The following is a 20,713-nucleotide window of genomic DNA, read 5'->3' as shown; positions in this document are numbered from 1 at the left end:
CTGCAAATTATATTAATTTGAAAGTTTGGTGTACCATGACAAAATATGGGAAAAAGTAAAAATGATCCTATATTCCTTTTTGTGAGGCTGGGCTATAAATCAATTTGTTAAGTTTTTGAAGATTTAATATTTTGAAAATCTGGATTCCCCCCACCCCACCAAAGGACTTCTTGGGTTCCATAGTTCAGAGTGACGTCAGCACTCCAAGGCCGCCATCTTTTTTTTTTTTTACCCCTCCAGGGGGTCTTTTTATGGGCTCTAGTGTCCCTTATGTGACAGTGGGCTGACAGGAAACGGGGAAGGAGAGGGGGGAAGACATGCAGCAAATGTCGTCGGGTCCGGGAGTCGAACCCGCGACGGACGTGTCAAGGACTCAAGGCCTCCAAATACGGGTCGCACTAACCACTACGCCACCACGGCACGCCCCAAGGCCGCCATCTTGTTTGACAAGCGGTGCCTTACAGCTTCTATATATTTCTATTTTGATGTATTTCTACAGTGGAATGTAAGGGTCAGGCTAAGATGTTTTTTTGTCTGTTTTAAATATAAACATATGACAGTAAAGTCAAAATAATACAAGGATAAAGTCTTATTACCAGAATAAAGTCGTATTATTAATAGAACAAAGTAATAGTTTTATGAGAACTCCAAACATAAAATATATATATATTTTTAATTAATACTACTTCTCTCAAATTTAAAACATTCTTCCAATCCAAGAAAATATTCAGTCTATTTTCTTGTATTTAAACAAAAGTTCTCATAGCCCGACCCTGATACTCTGTCATAAACCTCACAGAAGGAACAATTGGAATAAAAAGATGCTTTTTAGAAAATAAAAGTGAGGGGGGAAAAAAATCAATCTGTTAAGGGGGGAAAAAAAGTCAGATTTTATATTCAAGCCCAGCGCGTTGCACAGAAAGACTTCTGCTCTCACTGATTTGCTCATGCTGTACACTGTGGCGTTTCTCTGTCTGCAGATGTAGATGACGGTGTGAAGAGGGAGTATATTCCCGTACCCATCCCTGTACCCGTCTTCATCCCGATGCCTATGAACATGTACGCCCAGGTCACCCCCACTCCAGTCTCTATGCCTCTACCGGTGAGCTCCATGTTTCATCAACGCATTCACTGTTAAAAGTAAACACACACGCACATATTATGTTGAAGGTGTTTCGGACAGGGAGGTCCAAAGTGAGACCCTCTGAACAATTTCTGGCGGCTGATTTGTAGAATGGAGCAAATCTGGTTTGTAAGCTTAGATGGATGATTCAGATGGACACTTTCATCTTTTAGGGCACAGGTCTCAAACTCCAGTCCTGGAGGGCCACTGCCCTGCAACCTTTAGATGTGCCTCTGCTGCACCACACCTGAATAGAATAATTAGGTCATTAAGGCTCTGGAGAACTGATCTACACAAGGAGGAGGTAATTAAGCCATATGAATCTGGTGTTTTGTACCTGTGGCACATCTAAAAACTTCAGGACAGCGGCCCTCGAGGAATGGAGTTTGACACCCCTGATTTAGGGCAATGTTGTTTTTTTTTTTTACAGATAAATAACATCATCTTAAAAAATATTGGGCACAAAAATTTGTTTCGCATTTATTAACTACGTTTTTTGCACTGATCTTACATTTTTAGTAACTAGAACCACAAACGTCAACCTAATTTAGTTTGTTATTGAGCAGATAAAATAAAAAAGGCACAACAAATGTTTTTTTTAAGAATGTTACAAAAGATATTAAAAATTGTGGCCCCCAAGTGCTTTCATCGTAATGACTTTGACCCTTATGATAAAATGTTTGGACACCACCGAAGGATAAATTAAAAAAATAAAGCCTTCTGGAATTGGAAATATTCAAGGCGATCCAATTTTATTAAAACCTAAATTTTGCTCCTTCCAGGTTCCTGTGCCTGTGTTTCTGCCCACCACGCTGCAGGGGGCAGAGCAGATTATTCACACCATGAAAGATATGAAAAGCGAGGCGCCCTCTAATACCTCAGAGGCGGCTATTATCATCGACGACGAGGAGAAACCAGGTGAGAGTCTGCCGAAATGTGCCGAGTCGCACGTGGCTTTGTTGAAGCGCGGACGCTTCAGAAACGAGTCGGCTCAATAAAACCTGCCGGAAGTGTCGACTGTAAGAGTCTGCCTGGTCGAACGTTTCAGATGTGAAGCCGTTGGCGGTGAAGAGAGAGAGTGTTAAGGAGGAATCCTCCAGCTGTGGCGCCAAAAAAGAGGAGACGGTGAAGGAGGAGGAAAAGTATGAGCCTGACCTGGACCTAGAGGCAGACTTCCCTCAAGGTAAACACCGTCCTGACAGCCGGGCCGGCGCTGCATCCACATACTGAGCCTTCCAAAAGTATTCACACCCCTTGGAATATTTTACTTTTTGTGACATCGCTACCTCAGACAGAGCCGTGCAGAGACCTTTGGAGGGGCAGGGGCTCAAAGTTAAAAAAGGTCACATTGAACAAGATCTTAAAACACCGTACAACAACATAGCAACAACCCATATTAATCCAGAATTTAATTGGATCCTACTATATCATTGCCATCATGCAGGGACAATGCAAAGCAAATGTAGTCCATATTTTCCCCAATATACAGATTATTAAGCAGAACGTGGGAATATCATCAAAATAAGCAATAAAATAATCGATAAAATAACTGATTACTAAAAGAATCGGTAGCAGCAGCCCTGTTTGAAAACGATTGAATTCTCGTCTCCTAAAACGGTAAATTGAACTTACGACATTTAAAGATGTCTTCATTCTTTCTCCTCCGACTTCATGATGCCGTTTCTTGACTTGTGTTTTCTAACAAGCCTTTAAGAAACAGATGGATTTACACTGAGATTAAAGTAAACACACGGGAGACTCTGTTCACTTAGATTACTTCACCACATCTCATTTCATGTCATGTACCTCAAATTGCTGACGTTTGTGGTTCGGACATGAAAAATGTGGAACATTTCAAAGCACTGTAGCTGTTTTAAGACTCAGGTGTCAAAGGCAAACTTACTGAGTTCTTAAGACTGAATCATTTGAACATTCGGCCTGTGCAACAATCAACACATTATACCTAAAATACCGTTCTGTCACCATCATGGTGTCGGCCAAGCTCCAGGAGTCGCTCTAATTCAATCTGAGCCATTACTCTCTGTTCTGTTATCGCACTTCTTGCGTCACATTTTTGTCTACAGAGGAAGAACTGAAGCTTTAGCACATTGCGGCTTGTTTATTCGGATTTATCCCGTTAGCTGTCTGGTACGCGGCCGGATACGGCCAAAAAATGAAATGTCTTCGTCTCTCAGGTCCCTTATGATTTTCTCACTGACCTTCTCCGTTTCAGTCTGTCACTTAATAGAACTTTTATCTGGCGCCATCTGAATCTGTCGCTTTCTGGTGGTTCAGGACAACAGCTGAGGCAAATATTTCTCCCTCTGTGGGTTTTTTTTTCTCAGCACTGTCGAGGCTCATGTTTTTAAGGTTTGGATTTTGTCAAGGGATTTGGAAAAGTGCCGGAGTTGTGTCATCATCTCGCTTTATATTTGGGTGTGAAAAACTTTCCTTGCTGCGTTATTGAAGGTTTATTGGGTTATCTTGGACAGTCAGTCCCTGATTGCTCACATACAGGGGAGAAAAAAGTAAAAAAATATTTCATTCAAAACGAATTCCTTGATTTAGAAGGTAGCATTATTTATAACGGAACAACAGATTTGTAAATAAGCAAAAAAAAAATGTATGCGTCTTTAATGACAGATGTCAAAGTGTGCCCTATTACACTAAGTACTTCAGCTGTACCTAATGCTGAGCTTGTCCTCTGTGTTGGGTTTTGCCTTTGAAAGCTGAACTTATGATTAGAAATGTAATCTGCAGACAGCTGCATAAAGGAGCTGCGAGTCGATATTTTCCCCCCTAAAATCTGGTGCTCTGTCGTAGATGACTCTATCTTCAATAGCTCCATTTCCATTACAGCCATTGCAATGGATGTCCCGCTAATGGCAAACAAACAACTTCGCAATTGCAGTGTTTCCATTAAATAAGAAGCGCAATTAAAATCCTTTGAATGCGTTTTGTTCACACGACAAGTCCTTGAAAGATATGTTGCGCAGTCATCCTCCCAACACTTCCTGTTGTCTTTTTCTTCATAGGTTTGTGCCAGTGGCATCTGGTTGTTAGTCATGTGACTCGTGTGATGCAAAAAACGTTTCCATTGCAGTTTTGACCCAAAAAAAACTATCTCATCCTGCCAGCAAAACTTATCGTTAAGGTTGTTTTTTTTCGGGTTTTTTTTAATTGCCGTGTTTTCATTAAGCAAATGTACTTTTGAAATGTCAAGTTGTGTTTCCAATTATACAGTCATTGGGAAGCGCAGCTGTAGTTGTAACCTTGACAAAATGTTGGTCAAGTTTATTTGAATAGAAGTTCAAAGAGCTTTAGGTAGCAAAAACATCATCCAGTCACCAATGGGGAAACGAGCAATACACATTACATTTTGTCAAATATCGTCATCAAAATCATTAAGCAAATATAAATAAAATATATCAATCAATGTTAGAGCAGTTTTCCGGTTTTCTGGAAGTTCAGTGGAGAATAAGAACTGAATGCTGCTTCTCCATGTTTGGTTCTGGGGATGCAGAGTAGAAACCCAAATGTTTGCAGCCTGCAGCATGGAGGGAAAACAATTTGGCCTCAATGTTAGGCTCTTTTAGAGAGAAGTGTGAAGGAAGGACTCAGGATTTCCCTAACTGGTTCCTCATTTTAACCCATTTCTGCATGTTTAAACAAAGCGGTGAATAATTCAGCTGGTCTTTTGTGCGTACTGTTCTCAGCGTCGGATCCTGTCCCGGCGCTGGAGGGAATGGACGATGACATGAGCTTTTCTCTGCCTCCGGTCTTGGCAGAGGAGACAGAGGAGCTGCAGGAATCTGCGCCTCGACCTCGGTCCAGAAGACTGGTGCGTTTGGACGCGAGGACATAACCGTGTTATCCTACAGCAGCCTGATGACTCTGTAACGATTGTGTTACAGGGAAGTAAAAGGCAGGCCGTGGAGGATCTGCCTTCGTCCTCTCCGTCACGTCCAAGCAGCAACTTGGAAGGAAGATCGCTGCCCCTCAAGTCTCGCTACGGCATCAACGCTTGGAAACGCTGGGCACTGTCCCTCTCTGACCAATCAGAAGACACCAAAGAAAAGGATATTTCCAAACCAAGTGAGCTGAACCCAGACAAACTCTGAGTATAGAGAACATAAATAAAAAACTAGAATGCAGACATGAAATGAATGGTTTATAAGCTGACATTTACAAAATTAAAAGGTTATGTTGGTCTATTTCAAGGACTTTATTTCTACACACAAGATGCATGTTGATGCATGCAAGATAATGTGATGCATCACATTAATGTTAGTGTCAGCTTCGGTTCTGTAACGCCTACAACGTGGGATTTTGATTCAACTTTATATTTGATGCGTTTTTATTTTTACATGTAAAAGGGGAAAAAAAAGAATTTGTTTTGCAAGTGTTTTATTTTTAAATGGGAAGTTGCAGCCTAGACTGTTTTTCATGATCGTTAACAAAGACGTTTGACAAAATACGCTTCCGAACTGCAAAATTCAAAATCAGCTTCTTCTTTTTTTTTTGCTTGAAAAAATTCATTTCTTAAAAATCTGAGAATTAAGTTTAGGATTTAATTATACTGGAAAAAAACAGAATAAGTAACAGAACTTTACAGAAACAAGGTTTCTGCCTGGCCTAAAAGTATAGAGTTTTATTTATTTTTATTTTTCAAGGTTTTGAAAATGACATCAATCAATCAAATTTTATTTGTATAGCACATTTCAGCAACAAGGCATTTCAAAGTGCTTTACATCATAACAAACACAGAAACACAATGCAACATAGAATCAACACTCAAAACACGACATTAAGTCAGGTTCCATCAATAAATTTGTAATTGATTACATTTCAAATACAATCCTAAACAGGTGGGTTTTTAGTCGAGATTTAAAAGAGGTCAGTGTTTCAGCTGTAGATTTCTTTTCATTTATTCTTTTATCTAATTGATAAAAACTTAATTTGTGGGGAGGGGAAAAAAAGTGGGATTTTCACTTTTACAGTTTTTAAGCTGGGTATAGTTGGGACACCAAGCAAACTCATAGTTTTGGTATATTTTTTTTCCAAAACTACATAAATGTATTGTGGCTTATAAACTAATTAATTACTCACATATGTTTGTTGCTTTTTGCTGTAACCTCCCTCGGTCTTCTCCCTCCCCTGACACATAAACGCTTAGAGACTTGGAGAACTTTCCTGGTTGGTGGTGGATTTCGCTACAACCTCAAGGAATCTACAGTTATTGAAGACGTCTGATTTTTAGACAACGTGCATTGCTTTGATTATATTGATCCGCTTTCCCTCCCTATTCTAAAGTTCATTCATAGTAAGAGCCTCTGTCTCTTGCAGCTCGGTCGAAAAGCAACCTGTTGTCGTTGAACGGAGAGGAGCTGAACGCCGCTCTGTCCCGGTTCGTCAGAGAGGTGTGCCGGCCGAACGGGGAGCGCTACTCTCCAGATAGCATCCTCTACCTCTGTCTGGGAATTCAGCAGGTCAGTGCACTGAAATGTTTACCACCAGATCCCACAAAGCTTCAACCTCTGAGCAAAAATAACTGGTACAGAAATACCAGACGGATTGACAGTAACCCAGAGATCACTGTTCAACGCGATGTCGGCTCCCAAAAAGCATTTGGTTCAGTGTCCAGGTCAGAGGTGATGCTGGGATGTTTTTGTGTTGTGTGAAGTTAAAAATGTCTGCGTGTCCGCACCTAGTGGTCATGGACGTGAACTGCAATTTGTCAAAATTGCTGATAACATCCAGATAATATAAACGGTTAAGGAGAAAACATTTGGTTAACGCACCTCCTGCACTAACCATCCATGATAACGCACGGGTTACCTCTGTTTTGTTTGTTTTTTTGTCCTGGAAATTAGGGTAAATTGTGCCAAAAAAATCTTTTTAATGCTGTTTTCATGTCGACTGCTTTCACCTGTAATGTAGGCCCTTCTGCTTTCCTGAAGTTGTGCTTTTGGGTTAATCCACAAAAAAACAGTCATTCATAGCTTCACGTTTATCAATAACACACGTTTATTTTTTTCCAAATACAATCATATGAGCTTTTACTTTTTGAGGAATATGAAAATCTAACTTGTAGAGTTGCATGTCGGTTTAGCCGGTTGGCTAAACTCAAGATTTCCTCTCCCATACAAAATACAATAAAATGTTACGCTGCAGGCTAGCAACAAACTTGAACTGAACTCTTTTTTTTAAAAATACATTTAATACATTGTTCTTTTTATTTTGTTACTGTAGACCAATCCAGAAAATGCCATTTACAAAATCAGTAAAGGTTCTTTTTTTTTTTCATGGTATCAGCAAATACCTAGTCTGATCAAGTGTATAAATTAACAATTTTCCTCATTTTACTGGCTCTATTTGTAACAACTGTAATAAAATAGGGTAAACAATTCAATTCTACAATTTTTAAAATAAGCGTAAAACATTAAAATGGCTTTTGCTGACATGGCAGTTCTGTTTTCGGAGGTAGGAACCATGTTTGGGGTGAGTGTTTCCAGTAGGACAAGTTTCGGTGGTGCACAGCCGTTTCCCTCCTCTTCACCCATGTGAGGATCAGATCAGAGCATGGCTGCTGAGAGGAGCACATTTTTATCTAAACTCATCACATGTTGGAGTTTTCTGGCAGAAAAATGTGAGATCTGACTTTTGAGCTTTTTTGATTCAAGTTTTGTTGAACGTTTCTAGAGTCATTCAGTTGAAATGTTTCAGTCTTGGACCTGCAGTTATCCTCCCTTTGTTTAAAATATGGTGATGTCATTTCTGCAAGTCTTAAGTGTACTTGTTGTGTCCGGTGATTATATCCATTGCTGTTCACATCCTGACCAACTGTGATGTTGACCTTTTTTTCTGAGGACACTAAAGCTTCGTCCACAGACGGCCTCGGGTCTCCATGTTTGTCCTCTGTACTGATGTGAGTTTTTTTTTCTCTCTCTCTCTCTCACTCTGAAGCATCTTCACGCCAAAGGCCGGAAGGATGATCTGTTCAGCGACCCGTGTTACCAGCAGTTTGGAGAGGAGCTCAACAAGGTGCTCAAAGACTGGCAGCCCAGTGTGCTTCCTGATGGTAAGAGGAGCTGAACTCAACACCTGCACACCAAATCCTACTGCTGGAAAATTGTGTTGGTTTTTTTTTTGTTGTTCTGTTTTGTTTTCACTCCCTTAAATTCATGGTTAGCAGCATATTTTAAACGTAGCTAGAGCACATGTGTCAAGCTTGAGGTCCAGGGGCCAAATCCGGCCCACCATTTCTTTCTATGTGGCCTCTAGACTCCAGAAGGATGAATGAGTAGAACCTTCAAGAGAAACTATGTGCTTAGATATCATTTTATCAATCAAATCAAAGCAGCTTTTATCAGAATATTGGTAAATTATATCAATCAGTCCCTCCAGTTTTTTTTGCAATTCCACGAACACAGAAAATCATGCAAATCCATAAACTTTTTTTCAATTTTTTAACAGAAATGGAACAAAGTTGTATGAGAATTAAGTCGAAATAATACAAGAATATTACAACTTTATTCTGGTAATATCACAACTTATTCCCCGAAATGTGATGACTTCATTCCCGTAACATAATGTAGTTATTCAACTTTATTCTTGTAATATTATGACTTTTGTCTCGTAATTTAGTAGGCCTGTCACGATAGCAAATTTTGCTGAGCGATTAATTGTCTCAAAAAATTATTGCGATAAACGATAATATTGTCTGAAGACCTTTTTACACTGATTTAATGGAAATGACGTAATAATGCATGCGATTTCCTGCCAAAGATAGATACACTTTATTTTCAAAAGAATATTTAACACTGGAGCTGATAAACTAAATAAACAAAACAACCAAAAACAAAATGGATTCTCAGTCTCCATTAACAAAAAATGTACTTGATAAAAACTAAACAACATAAAGCCAAAGTGGAAATAAATACTGCATTCAACCAAAAGAGTGCAGATTATGAAGTCTGTATATTATGTTGCCCTTCAGTAATAATTAGATTTAAATAGAGAAGATGGGCACATCAACTTCCTGATGCAATAATTCACACTACATGATTTTTTGCTCCTATTTTTCCCCTTACAACAATCTTAAAACGTTGGTCTTTCTAAGATTGTGTGGTGTGTTACGGTAGATCTAAATCAGGGGTTTTTCCCCACTGGGATCTTAATGCAGCCTGTTGAATGTGACAGGCGGCCAATCAGAAAGCGAGGATTCTCCTCCTTGTTTTCTGAGGGGAAATTACGTCGGGGAATCCCAAACAGTGCAACCTGAAGTCCAGCTGACGTGGAAACAACATTAATGTTTATTCAACATGCAAAGAATATAGAAATGACAAGACGAGGAGTTGGAGCCAAATTGCTACCGCTGTTGATAAACCCGGTGACTTTTCAGCTGTTCTTCGTTAACGTGACGTAAATAGGTTCTAATGATTTTCATTCAGTCAGGACTTTACGCTGACACTAGCCACATGCATTGCAGGTTGTTTGTAGTAAAGCATTGATTAATGCCTGGTTTTAAAATTAGTTAACTGAACTTGTAGCCATTATTTTGTGCCCATTGTTGGACACCACAGGGCAGGAACGAACCGATCGAACCGTTATACCTAAGATTTCTGTCGGCTAATGTGTGGTCTGTCAGGTTTTAAAAATGGGCCGACAATCAGCCGACAGCTGTAAGATCGTGTTGTGTGCGCTGGGCTTTACACTCAGGAAATGAGGAAGGGAGGGTCAGTGGAGAACCGGAGTTGAGCCTTTTTTCATTCGGTGTCATCAACAGAAAGAGAAAAAGGCCGGAAGAGACGATAATGCCGATAATTGAAATGACGTCGATAGTTTTAATTTATCTTGCGATTAATCGATTTATCGTTTATCGCGACAGGCCTATAATTTAGTTTAATCGTAATACTGCCCTAATATCTTGTTAAATTAATGTTTAATTTTGAGAAGTATCGAATGAAGACCCAGCTGTTTATAGATTTTTGAACCTTTTTGTTGGTTTTATCAATACATTCTGGCCCCTTTGAGGACATTCATGATGTTGGTGTGACCAGACGTGAAAATGCGTTCCACGTCCCCGAGCCAGAGGCTATCGGTGGAACATGTGAAGCTGCATCTCTGCGTGGCGCCTGGAAACAACATCACCTCTCACTGATAACACAGTGACATGGTGAAGTGGCAGCATGGCAGGACGCAGGTGTTCCTGTCGGCAGCAGCCGGCCGCACAGAGGCGTCCAGCGGGTCATGTCCAGTGATTATAACCTTTCTGCTGTTCACATCCTGATGCTCTGTGATTGCATTTTTTAAGTTATTATGAGGACATGCCGGGGGGTTCCTAGTCTGCCGCACGGCGACCGTAGGTTCCTCGCAAAGGTTACCGGAGTGCTTTGTGCTGCGTTCAGGCTCGCTGTGGGGCCGGGTGGAGGAGCAGAGCCTGTGGAGCGGCCGGCACCTCGGGGAGCAGAGTCCGGCCTCCCTGCTCCGCTCGCTGGTCTACCTGAACACCAAATACTTTGGTCTGCGCACCGTGGAGCAGCACCTGCGCCTCTCCTTCGCTAACGTTTACGGGCCCGACACCATCCATCCTGTCAGCAAGGAGCACAGCGTCTGCATCCGCGTGCCCTCCATCCCTCAGGATCACCACGGTAACGCAGCTACCTATGTTAGCTTTCTATCAATTTCTTATGGAAGTGGATGATTTGGGGTTTTTTTCTAAATCAACATGGTGGCAATACCAAGTTAACAGCTGGTTTAAGACTCCTTTAAACTCCTTTACTTGTTGTTTTTTTTTCTAGAATATGATTGTTTAATAATACAAATAAGTCTGGTGCTTCGTTGCAAAAGCACAAAATCTCACCAAATATCTTATTACACTTGAAATAACAGAGAACTAACTCACAAGTAACTTTCCAGCAATATATAAGAGCTTGTTTTAAGTAATTCCCTAATATTGGTTAAATCTACAAGCTCCACTGGAAAATGTTGTTGTTTTTTTTTACTTATAACAATACATTTTTTTCCCATAAGTGAAGAAATCGACCAGATTTTAGTACTTTTTCATCAACATTAAGGAATTATTCACTTAAAACAAGCTGGAAAGTTACTTTTAAGCTAGCTTTATCTTACTTCAAGTAGACTAAAATATTTGCTCTAGAAACTAAACCAAATATACTAATAAGAGTTTGTCTTTGCAGTGTGTTGAAAATTCAAAGAAACTAATATGTTTTGTTTTTTCCATTAAGCGTATTATTCTCCTGCATTTTGTCTTCATCCACTGCCATTAAGAAAACTTTAAGACCTTGTTTTTCTGCTTTATTTTATAAAATGGGTAAACGCTTATCAACATTTGGAACCATCTGAAATAATGATAAAGATACATATATATATATATATATATATATATATATATATATATCTGGACTTCCTAAAATGTAATTTTTACCAAGCAACACTTTACATATCTTTACCAGGATATTATTGTTTATGTTTTATTGCTTTTTCTTGGGTGTTTTCCTCTTTTGGAAGAGATACCTGTTCAATATTTCACTGCCGTTCCTTTCTAAATGCTTTACTTCTATGCTCAGGTGAAGCACAGACAGAATCTAGGAAGAGGAAGCGCAAGCAGACCGAGGTCAAACGGGATGAAAATGAGGCGGGCCACCCGCCTGTCCGCTGCCCAGTACAGAAGCACGAGTGTCGTCTCTACGAGCTCTACAGATCCAAGTGGTAAACACACTTTGATTCATGCACCGCTTTTATTCTTAAAGTTGTGTTATGCATTTTAGCTGCAGCATGAAAAATCTAAATCCCATTTAAATCACTTAACCGAGATTTAAAGTTAAAATAGGAAACTGTTTGTGTTGAGTTATGAGTATCGGATCCCTTTGATACGATTGTGTAAAAATTTATACCTCAGTATTTACAGAAACCTGAACAATGTAAAGGATTTAGCATAATCTCATTTTACTCTTTTTTGAAGTAGGGGACTCAGAAAACTTGAGGAAAAATGAGAAAAAAATGCAACAATAAAAATAATCTAATACAATTTTAAGCAGAGGGTAACAACATTTTTTAAAAAATATAATCAAATATATGTTTTAGTAATTACTATAAAATATAAGTTTTAATGTTATTTGAAATTCTGATTGGCTGCCTGTCAAATTTATGGTTTGAGGCTGTATTTATGCTAAACAAATGTAATAGTTATTGAGAAGGCAGAAGAAAAATGTGAAAACTTTCTAAACGTTTATGTTTCTTTACATATTTTGTAGAATTGCCTGTTGGTTTGCAAAGAGGGGCCCCCAGACTGTAACTTATGCTGTTTGAGAGCCCCAGGTATAAAACACAGACAGAAATAACCTTAAAAAATCAGATCAAACAAACATGGAATCCAGTAAAACCTGGTCAGTCCTGTGATTAAAACTCTTTGCTGTTCACATCCTGAACTTTATGTTGACTGGTCAAAGATGAGGACTGAAAATGTAGCTTCATTTAAAGTTTCTCAAAGTTTTGGACTAGATTTTGTTTTGTCATCCTCTACCTTCTCCTTCTTCACTTCTACCCCAAAAACCCTAATCCTTCCTTCATCCTCCCACCCCATTTGTCTCCTCCTCCGTTTCTCCCTCCCGTCCAGTCCGCCGTTGCTATGGGAGCGCCTCGACGTCTTCTACGTCCAGCCGGACCCCGCCCGCGGCCCCGGCGACCCCGTCTGGTTCAGCTCCACTCCGCTGGAGCGTCAGATCCTAGAAAGCCTCCTGACCAGAGTCCTCCTGGCCAGAGACATTTACACAGACAAGCCACTCCGGGAGGAAGAAGAAGACGAGGAGGAGTGCGGCGATGGACCTGGAGGAGAGTAGCACCCGCTTTCGGACTCCCGTTCAGAAACCCGACGAGAGCGTTCGGGGTAATCTAATCGTACGTTGTCCCCTTCACCCGTCTCTTATCCTCATCTCTTCACCGACTCTAGTGACTTACCGTTTCCTCCTGGTGAGGGACGCCCCCGGCGAGCAGAGGAAGCTCACAGCGGCCCAGGCTTCTGCCTCAAACAGGAAGTCAGAGGACAAAGCCTTCGATTTGTTTTGGGGTTTTTTTGTTTTTGTTTTAGAACCTGGAGAAAAACGACAGCCACGTAGGTGAGACGAGTAAATGTAGTGAGCCGAAGCTCGTCCTTAACATCAAACACCCCCACCAAAAAAGAAAACGGTTAAACGGACAGTGTGGATGTGAAGGGATATCAGGATGTTGTTTCCAGAACATGCAAGCTTAAGTTTAGTTACAAACATCAAAGCCCGCATTGCATATTTGAGTTTAATTTTCTCGATTCTGAAATAAATTTGTTTGAATTTCAGTTCCTCTCTGATAACGCTGTGAGGGGAGCGGGTCGGCGTTCTCCAAACGCTTTTATACCAAAAAGAACATCAAACATTAATTAAAACATGTCAAATTCCGAGGGTTTTTTTTTTCTTTCTTATTTTTAAGTTTTCATCCCACTCGGTTTACTGTTATTGCATTCATACCAGAACTCCACTTGAGAGAATAACATCCTGTTGGTTGGCCAACACACGGACAGCATATGACTTGTTCTGGTTATTATAACAGTGTGCTACAGATTCGGAGATGGTTTTATATATATTAGAGATGCACTGATCAGATATTTTGTGGCCAATTTCTGATGTCCAATTTTGGAAAGTTCTAACTTAATACCAGTTTTAGTCATTTCTTTAAAATCTTTTATTAAAAACACTGTTTTTTTTTATTTTTATTTCTACTTCTTGACACCATATTTATAGTAAAATAAAATGCCTAAGAAAGAAATCGGGCCAAAGTTACACAGCTTGCACTCTCCATCACTGAAAATCTACATTTAAAACTTTTTGGTCTGACGCATCTATAAACTAAAAACCCAATTAAAAAGATTGACAGCCTATTTAATTTTTTTTTTTTTTTATTCGATTTTGAACATCTAATACGCACCATCTTGAAAGACATAAATTTCAAAATAATTTAATTCTCCATATTAATATCAGAGAAAAGGCCAGTATGTTTTCATTAGTCTTCTCAGTTATAGTTCAAGTGAGCAAACAAGATGTCTTCTGTCATCAGTTATTTATACAGGGAGCAGAGGTGACGTCACACCGTGTGAGGGAGAGAACAGTCGATGTTGCACAGCTCTGCAGTCAAAGCATTCCACTATTTGAAAACAAATGGAAAATGATCAATTTACATTTTAAACCTACTTCATTTTAGGGGGCCATCATTTCCTGTTTGAGCTGATACAATCCTCTTTAGAAGGAAAAAACTGCAACTTTTCTACAATACCTTTAGCTTCCTGTTAGCATTGCTTAAAAAAAAAGTGAACATCTGGAATGTTTTCTAGAACCTTCAAACATCCTTTGCGCTTCCTCTGACTACTTTTGAAATAAAGCCGTACCACGTCATTCGGTATCAACTTCCACACAAAAGAACTGCTTGGTTTTTATGGGGTGTGTTTACTGACTGGGAAAAGAATGGATTTTTAGCTTCCGCTGGTTTGGAGTCGATGAATGAGTGAAATCGGCCTATTATTCCAGTAACCAGACAATTTCTTGGTGCATCTCTAATATTCTCCACTGTTTGTGAGTCTTTTAAAACGCCTCTTTAAACGAGTGAATCCTCAGATTTTGGCCTGTACAAGGGATCTGGTTTAATTATCAACATCATAAGAGGAATCCAGACTTGTACATTGCAATAGATGGTCAAAATCGACACAAGAAACTCAGAAATGCAGAATTTAATATCAGCCAGATTATTTAGTTTAAATTAGATTAAATAAGCCCCCATTTATCTTAATTTCAGAATGTCCAGTTGGCTAAACTTGTCTGAAAAGCGAAGGTAGGAAAAACATTTGCTCAAACTAGCATCGCTAGCACAAGGCCAACTGAACGGCATTTTCTGTAGCGATCGACTTACGTTGACGCTTTTACAAGGAGCTACTTTGACACATTCTTGAGAAATGTCTTTAGGAATCAGAGTTTAGGTTTTTTGGGTTTTTTCCCAGGTAAAAAGAAAGAAACCAAGTCGTCTGGATGACTCTGAGGTCACGAGTGCTTGAAAATCAACAATGTGATGTTCTATCATCTGTTGTTTCACTTCAGGTTTCTGCACACTCTTTAAAGGTGGTATTGTAAAGTCATCTTGTTTTTTTTTTTTGTTTTTTAAAGTTGTATAACGTCTGCATCGACTAGGCTGCCTTACCTTCCAACATGCTGTGTCTCTATTGGTTCACCCTCGCTCGTGTGATGTAGCATTACCAGAGTACCAAACCCAGACTGTGTGTCATAAATGCGTCCGATTCAGGTTGGTTATCTCGCACATCGCCAACACAGGAAAAACAACTGCAGCTTGCAAGCCTGCAGGATTAAAACTGTCTTTAAAACTTATTTATTCCTTTTTTTGTTTTGTTTTTTTCGTTAATATGTTGGGATTTTGCGGCTGCCATTTTCTTTTTCACTTTGTTTTCACTCATTAGTTGCTGCTGTCTGTCCTGCGGTGGTGAAGGATCCCGTGAAGCATGAAGGATGAGGATAGTTTGAATACGGAGCACTTCTTTCCAAGTCTCCCATTTTCCTGACACTTTTTTTTTTATAGACGTCTAGTACTGCAAAGTAAAAACTTTTGTTGTAGCAAATTAATTGAATATTTTTTATTCGAAACAGTTGAGTTAGACTGTTTTGGTTTTTTTTCTACTTGTCTCTTAAATTTTTTTATTTTTTTTTTTTTTTTATTGTGGAGCTAAAACTCTCAGACTTCAGGCTGTTTCTCCTGTTACGTCAAACTTGCCTTGTGTGCGTATTCCCAGTCCCTCGGACTGTGACGTTCTCTGAAGAACAGACTGTGTTTAGAGGTCTGGGTCTGCAGTGAACACACACTATGGCGGTGTATTCCCCAGGGAGAATATTGGTCAGGTGGCTCCATGCAGCTTAAAAATTCAAACATTCAAATTTTCAGAGGAAACCAGTTAACCAGACTGATTTTTTTATTATTATTATTTGTTGTTTTTTTCCCCTTGCTGGACTGAGAGGCAACAACCAAACCTGCCACTGGTTTGGCCCTGCAGTACACGCTGTGGCTGGCTTTAACGCCTAATGTGAATGTGCCTATCTGTATATAGTGAAAGTGAGTGATTGTGACCTGAATCTGATACTATGTGTATGGGCTGTTCTGCCAATACGGTTATGTTTAATAAATGATTTCCTTTTTTCTAACCAGACTTGTTTGTGATGCTGTTTTCAGGCGTCTGCTTACTTATCACTTTTTAACTTTTGCTTTTTAGTTCAGTTTTGGTTGGTAAAGTAAGATCCTTTTTAAATTCAGTGAAGTTGGTTTGCATCTTCAGGGCACATTTGCGTGAAAACGTTGGTTTTTATGGCCACGTGTGTGTAATTGTGATTTAGACTCTAAAGTTGACTGCTGATGTTGCTTTAAAATAACTTAGGAAAACTTTTCTGAGTAAATAATTTGCAGAGTTTCAGAATGGATTGCAATGAGTTTGGGAAAAGATTTTTTTTAAAATCCCTTTCATTTCCAGAAGCACATTAATTTTCTATTTTTAATTCATATTCAGCTAAGGGAACCCAAACTACAAAACTTTCTTACAAATAAAAAGTGAAAATAAATTTTTCTGGGAATGAACAAGATTCCCCAGATTCTGTTTGTTACAGTAGCTCAGCCTGAAAATTTGCTTCCTCCTGTAAAAAAGCTGTAAGGTTTAACTAAAAGAGCAACTTCTAGCTGAATTTCAGTTCAGTTTTAATTTTATTAATTCGGTTCAGTTATTTAGCGCTGATTTGCAAACAAAAATATTAATTCAGCCTGATGATGAGACGGATTCAAAATCAATTACTTCGAATTTGATTCACTCAAGTTGGTGCATTTCTAGCTAAGGAGTCCCAGCTGACTGCATTGAGTCAATTTTGCAGCAATCCCTTATACCAAGCATGCATGTGGTGACTGTGGAGAGGAAAACGCCCCTTTAGCAGGAAGAAACCTCCAGCAGAACCGGTTTGAGAAAATGAAGCATGCACACAATGAAAACACACACGTACCGATCTAGGAGCACTTTCAATATTTTTAAAAATTGTAAAGCGTTAATGTGGCAATAGCTCATTTAATTGTTTTGTCTTGGAAAGAGAGCTACATCTATTTTTTTAAAAAGCAATTTTTTACCATTTGTTAAAATGCACAAAATTAAAAATTGCTATATATATATATAAAAAATTAAAGCTTATTTGAAGTTGATATTTCATAATTAGGCAACATTTTCAATGCTAATAACCGTATTTTTGAGACTATAAGCCGCTACTCTTTTCCCACGCTTTGAACCATGCAGCTTTTCTGTGAATTTTTCTTCAACCACCAGGGGGCTCTTTAGCAGGAAGTGAATCATTGGAAGTCAAAATTGGAAATCAAAGAAGAAAGCGCTGATTTCCATTTAGAACAAGCACATGCTATCAGTAGGCATGATGGAGAAATGTTTTCAAACTCGTCATGGAAACCAAACCACACGAAGAAGTTAATATGATGCAGCTTTTAAGTTGAAGGCGATCGATGTGGTAGTACAGATTGATAGCCGCTGCACGTAAGCTCGGCGCGAACGAATCCATGGTTCGGCGTTGGAGACGCAGGGCTGCGTCCTTAACAGCAGATTGCGGAAAACCGAGAGCGGCGGAGATACCAGCGGCTGATATATGTATGTTTCCAGTTGTGTATTTTTTTTTTTTTTTTTTTTTACTTTGTGGGTGCGGCTCATAGTGAGGTGCGCTCTATGGTCCGGAAAATACAGTACTTTTTTCCAAAGGCTCTGTCTTTCACAGGAGAACCACAAATGTTAAATTTAAGTAAACAGGAAATGACATCAGCCACTAAACCCCCGCTGTTAACCACTCCCCTCCAGAAACAGGAGTATTTCCCTGAACTCCTTGTACTTCTGCACAATAACAGCATCCAGCCTGTCAAACTGTAGCCACCAGACAAACCGCTGGGACCGGAGCGCCGTCTGCAGCGACTGACGTAAGGCGACCCCTCCCCCAACCCTCCTCGCCACCCCGGCCTCGCCCTCCATGGAGCCAAGCAATCCCTCGTTGCTGCTGAAGGTGGACGGTCACAGGGGCGAAACGCCGTTGCTCAACCCAAGCATTTAAAGAGGCCAGCTTTTTCCTTTCTGTGCTCTCGGAGTTGGCCAGGCTCCAATAATTTGGCCCATTGATGCGGAGCTACAGCAGCCCCGTGCGCCCACGCGGCCCGGCCTGCTCCCTCGCAGGCCGGGTGTAAAAACAGTTTTTCACCCTTGTGTTTAGTTTTTTTTTTTTTTTGTTTGGGCTCAATCCCCAGCTCTTTCAGGCGGCACAAAGAAAGCGCTGCACTCAGCAGGGTCGTGTGGGCGAGGGCCGGGGGCGAGACTATAGGCAGCGATTGGGGCCTCTAATGTGCAACGAATCCTCTTTGAATCACATCATATGAACTAATGTCGCCATTTAATGATAAAGCAACCAAGAACTGCTGCTTATGTCTCTGTTGGAGACGTGTTTCAGACCACCTACCGCATACACCCTTTCTTTCTTTTTCCTAAGATGATCTCCGGCTGACAACTTCGTTGTTCCTTCCTGAATTTAGTCTTGGAAAAACCGGGTCAGACAAATTGTCCTAAAAAAAAAAAAAAGTCAAAGCATTGCTTTGAATGAATATTATCAACTGAATGCAAACTTAAGTAAACTAAAAGGATCCCCCCCCTAAAAATTGAGTAAAAGTTCCTGAGAAGTGAATGTGAGAGTAGATTATTTTATCTTCTCATAACATGACTAATACAAATACTTTATTTAGTAACACTTTATTTGAAGGCGTGTGCTGCATAAGACTCACACAACACCTGTTATAAACATGAAGGAATCGTGTCATTACGTGTCATTGGGTAAATAATGGCACTTTTAATGAACATTACATTAAAGCTTGCATCAAAAGTCCAGTAAACGTATCAACTATTACTGGTTCACTCAACCCAGAGCAGGAATTGGAACAAACAAAGAACCCAGAGAAACTCTATTCTAAAGAAACAACTCTTTACCTTCAACATTTATAGAATCAAACACGGAGAACCAATATGTGGTTTTATCAGATCAAGGATCCAGAGGAACCCCTACTAGTTTTTACATTCTTATTCTTATCAAACACAGAGAACCAATATGTAGTTCTATACTTTTATTTTCTCTTGCTTTTTGTGTTTCCTCTATTTACACTTACAATTGTCTTGTTGCTGAAAATGCGCCATAGAAATAAAATTACCTTACCTTACCTAAGGTATAGTGCACTACAAGTACATAAAATATAGTTTACAAAACGTAAACTTCAAGAACACTGCCTCATTTTTAGCATAAAACAAGTAGACTCGTTAACTGGGACTCCAATAAGCTCCCAGTTAACGTTCTGGAGCAGATTCTCCACGGAGCAGTGGCGACTTGAAAGTGAAGCTCTGCAGCAACAAAACATCATGTTGAGCTCGCGATGCGTCCAGCTAGCTACTCGACTCGACCTGACTTGACCTGACCTGACCTGACTTGACCTGACTTGACTTGACCTGACCTGACTTGACCTGACTTGACCTGACCTGACCTGACCTGACCTGACCTGACTTGACCTGACTTGACCTGACCTGACTTGACCTGTCCTGACCGTCTTCCGGTTTACGAGCGAGCGGGTGCGACTTGCGAGCAGAACTGCGCGCGCAGCTACGCGGGCTTGTTGTTACGGAGACATTTCGGCCAACTCTAAAAAGTGAAGGTCGAAAAGAATTAGTTTTAATTTTCTGTAGAGAAACCCCGATGAGTAACTCCAAATAAAATACAAAATGTGAGATGGAAGAAGTCGTGAATTCAGAGTTCTGAGTTTTATGCTCTCAGGTGGAGGCAGCCAGGTGCATTGTGGGTCATGTACTTCCATACGAGTCCTTCACCCTCAGGTCACACGGCGTGCGCACAGCGAACACATGCTGCAACATTACATCATTTAAAGGCAGTAAGAGAAGAGAGGCATATTAATAGCAACAAACCTTAAAAGATGACCTGTTTTATTTATTTATCCTGAAAGACGAAGCCTGACAGAGTAACTGTTTACCTACTCATAACACAAAATGTCCGACTTTTATTGGTTTGTTTAATGAGTCGCTGCTTTTTTCCAGCAGATTCTGTTTCTGAAGGAGGTCAGATTGAACCAAACAGAACATCGGCTTTAAAGACCCGATTCATGTGCCGATATCAATGAGTGTAATGTTTTGCTTTGTTTTTTTCTTCTTTTTAAAACATTTTTGCATAAAATTTAATTGTTGTTTAGGAAACTTAATGGTGCTCTGCACAGGTGCAATTATTTACTCAAGAAACTATCTTTTGTAATAAAAAAAAAAGAAAAATCTTATGCTGGTATCTATATTTGTTATAAGCTGAACACTTTGTTGCTTTCTTCATTTGTTTATAGTGAATAACCTTTAAAGGTATGGCGTTAAAAATATTTGATTGGGATTTTATGCAATTCGAGAAGAAAATAATAAATTTTTTT

The 20,713-nt window shown here is 39.7% G+C and overlaps 1 protein-coding gene across 2 annotated transcripts in view; it reads left to right on the top strand.

Annotated features, from left to right (window-relative positions):
- zmym2 (zinc finger, MYM-type 2) overlaps window positions 1–16,374 on the top strand; it is a 39,782-nt gene extending 23,408 nt beyond the window's left edge. For both annotated transcript variants that reach the window (XM_028023046.1, XM_028023047.1), the window contains exons 16-25: window positions 981–1,102; window positions 1,906–2,041; window positions 2,172–2,306; window positions 4,840–4,964; window positions 5,038–5,218; window positions 6,470–6,612; window positions 8,090–8,204; window positions 10,534–10,776; window positions 11,716–11,857; window positions 12,765–16,374. In XM_028023046.1, coding sequence (XP_027878847.1) covers window positions 981–1,102; window positions 1,906–2,041; window positions 2,172–2,306; window positions 4,840–4,964; window positions 5,038–5,218; window positions 6,470–6,612; window positions 8,090–8,204; window positions 10,534–10,776; window positions 11,716–11,857; window positions 12,765–12,987 — 1,565 coding nt within the window. In that variant the 3' untranslated portion in view covers window positions 12,988–16,374. The remainder of the gene's footprint in view (window positions 1–980; window positions 1,103–1,905; window positions 2,042–2,171; window positions 2,307–4,839; window positions 4,965–5,037; window positions 5,219–6,469; window positions 6,613–8,089; window positions 8,205–10,533; window positions 10,777–11,715; window positions 11,858–12,764) is intronic.
- The last annotated feature ends 4,339 nt before the right edge of the window (window positions 16,375–20,713 follow it).

The sequence above is a fragment of the Xiphophorus couchianus genome, chromosome 7 (assembly GCF_001444195.1).
Source record: "Xiphophorus couchianus chromosome 7, X_couchianus-1.0, whole genome shotgun sequence".
In the NCBI taxonomy this organism is placed as follows: domain Eukaryota; kingdom Metazoa; phylum Chordata; class Actinopteri; order Cyprinodontiformes; family Poeciliidae; genus Xiphophorus; species Xiphophorus couchianus.
This window is presented reverse-complemented; position numbering and strand designations above follow the sequence as displayed.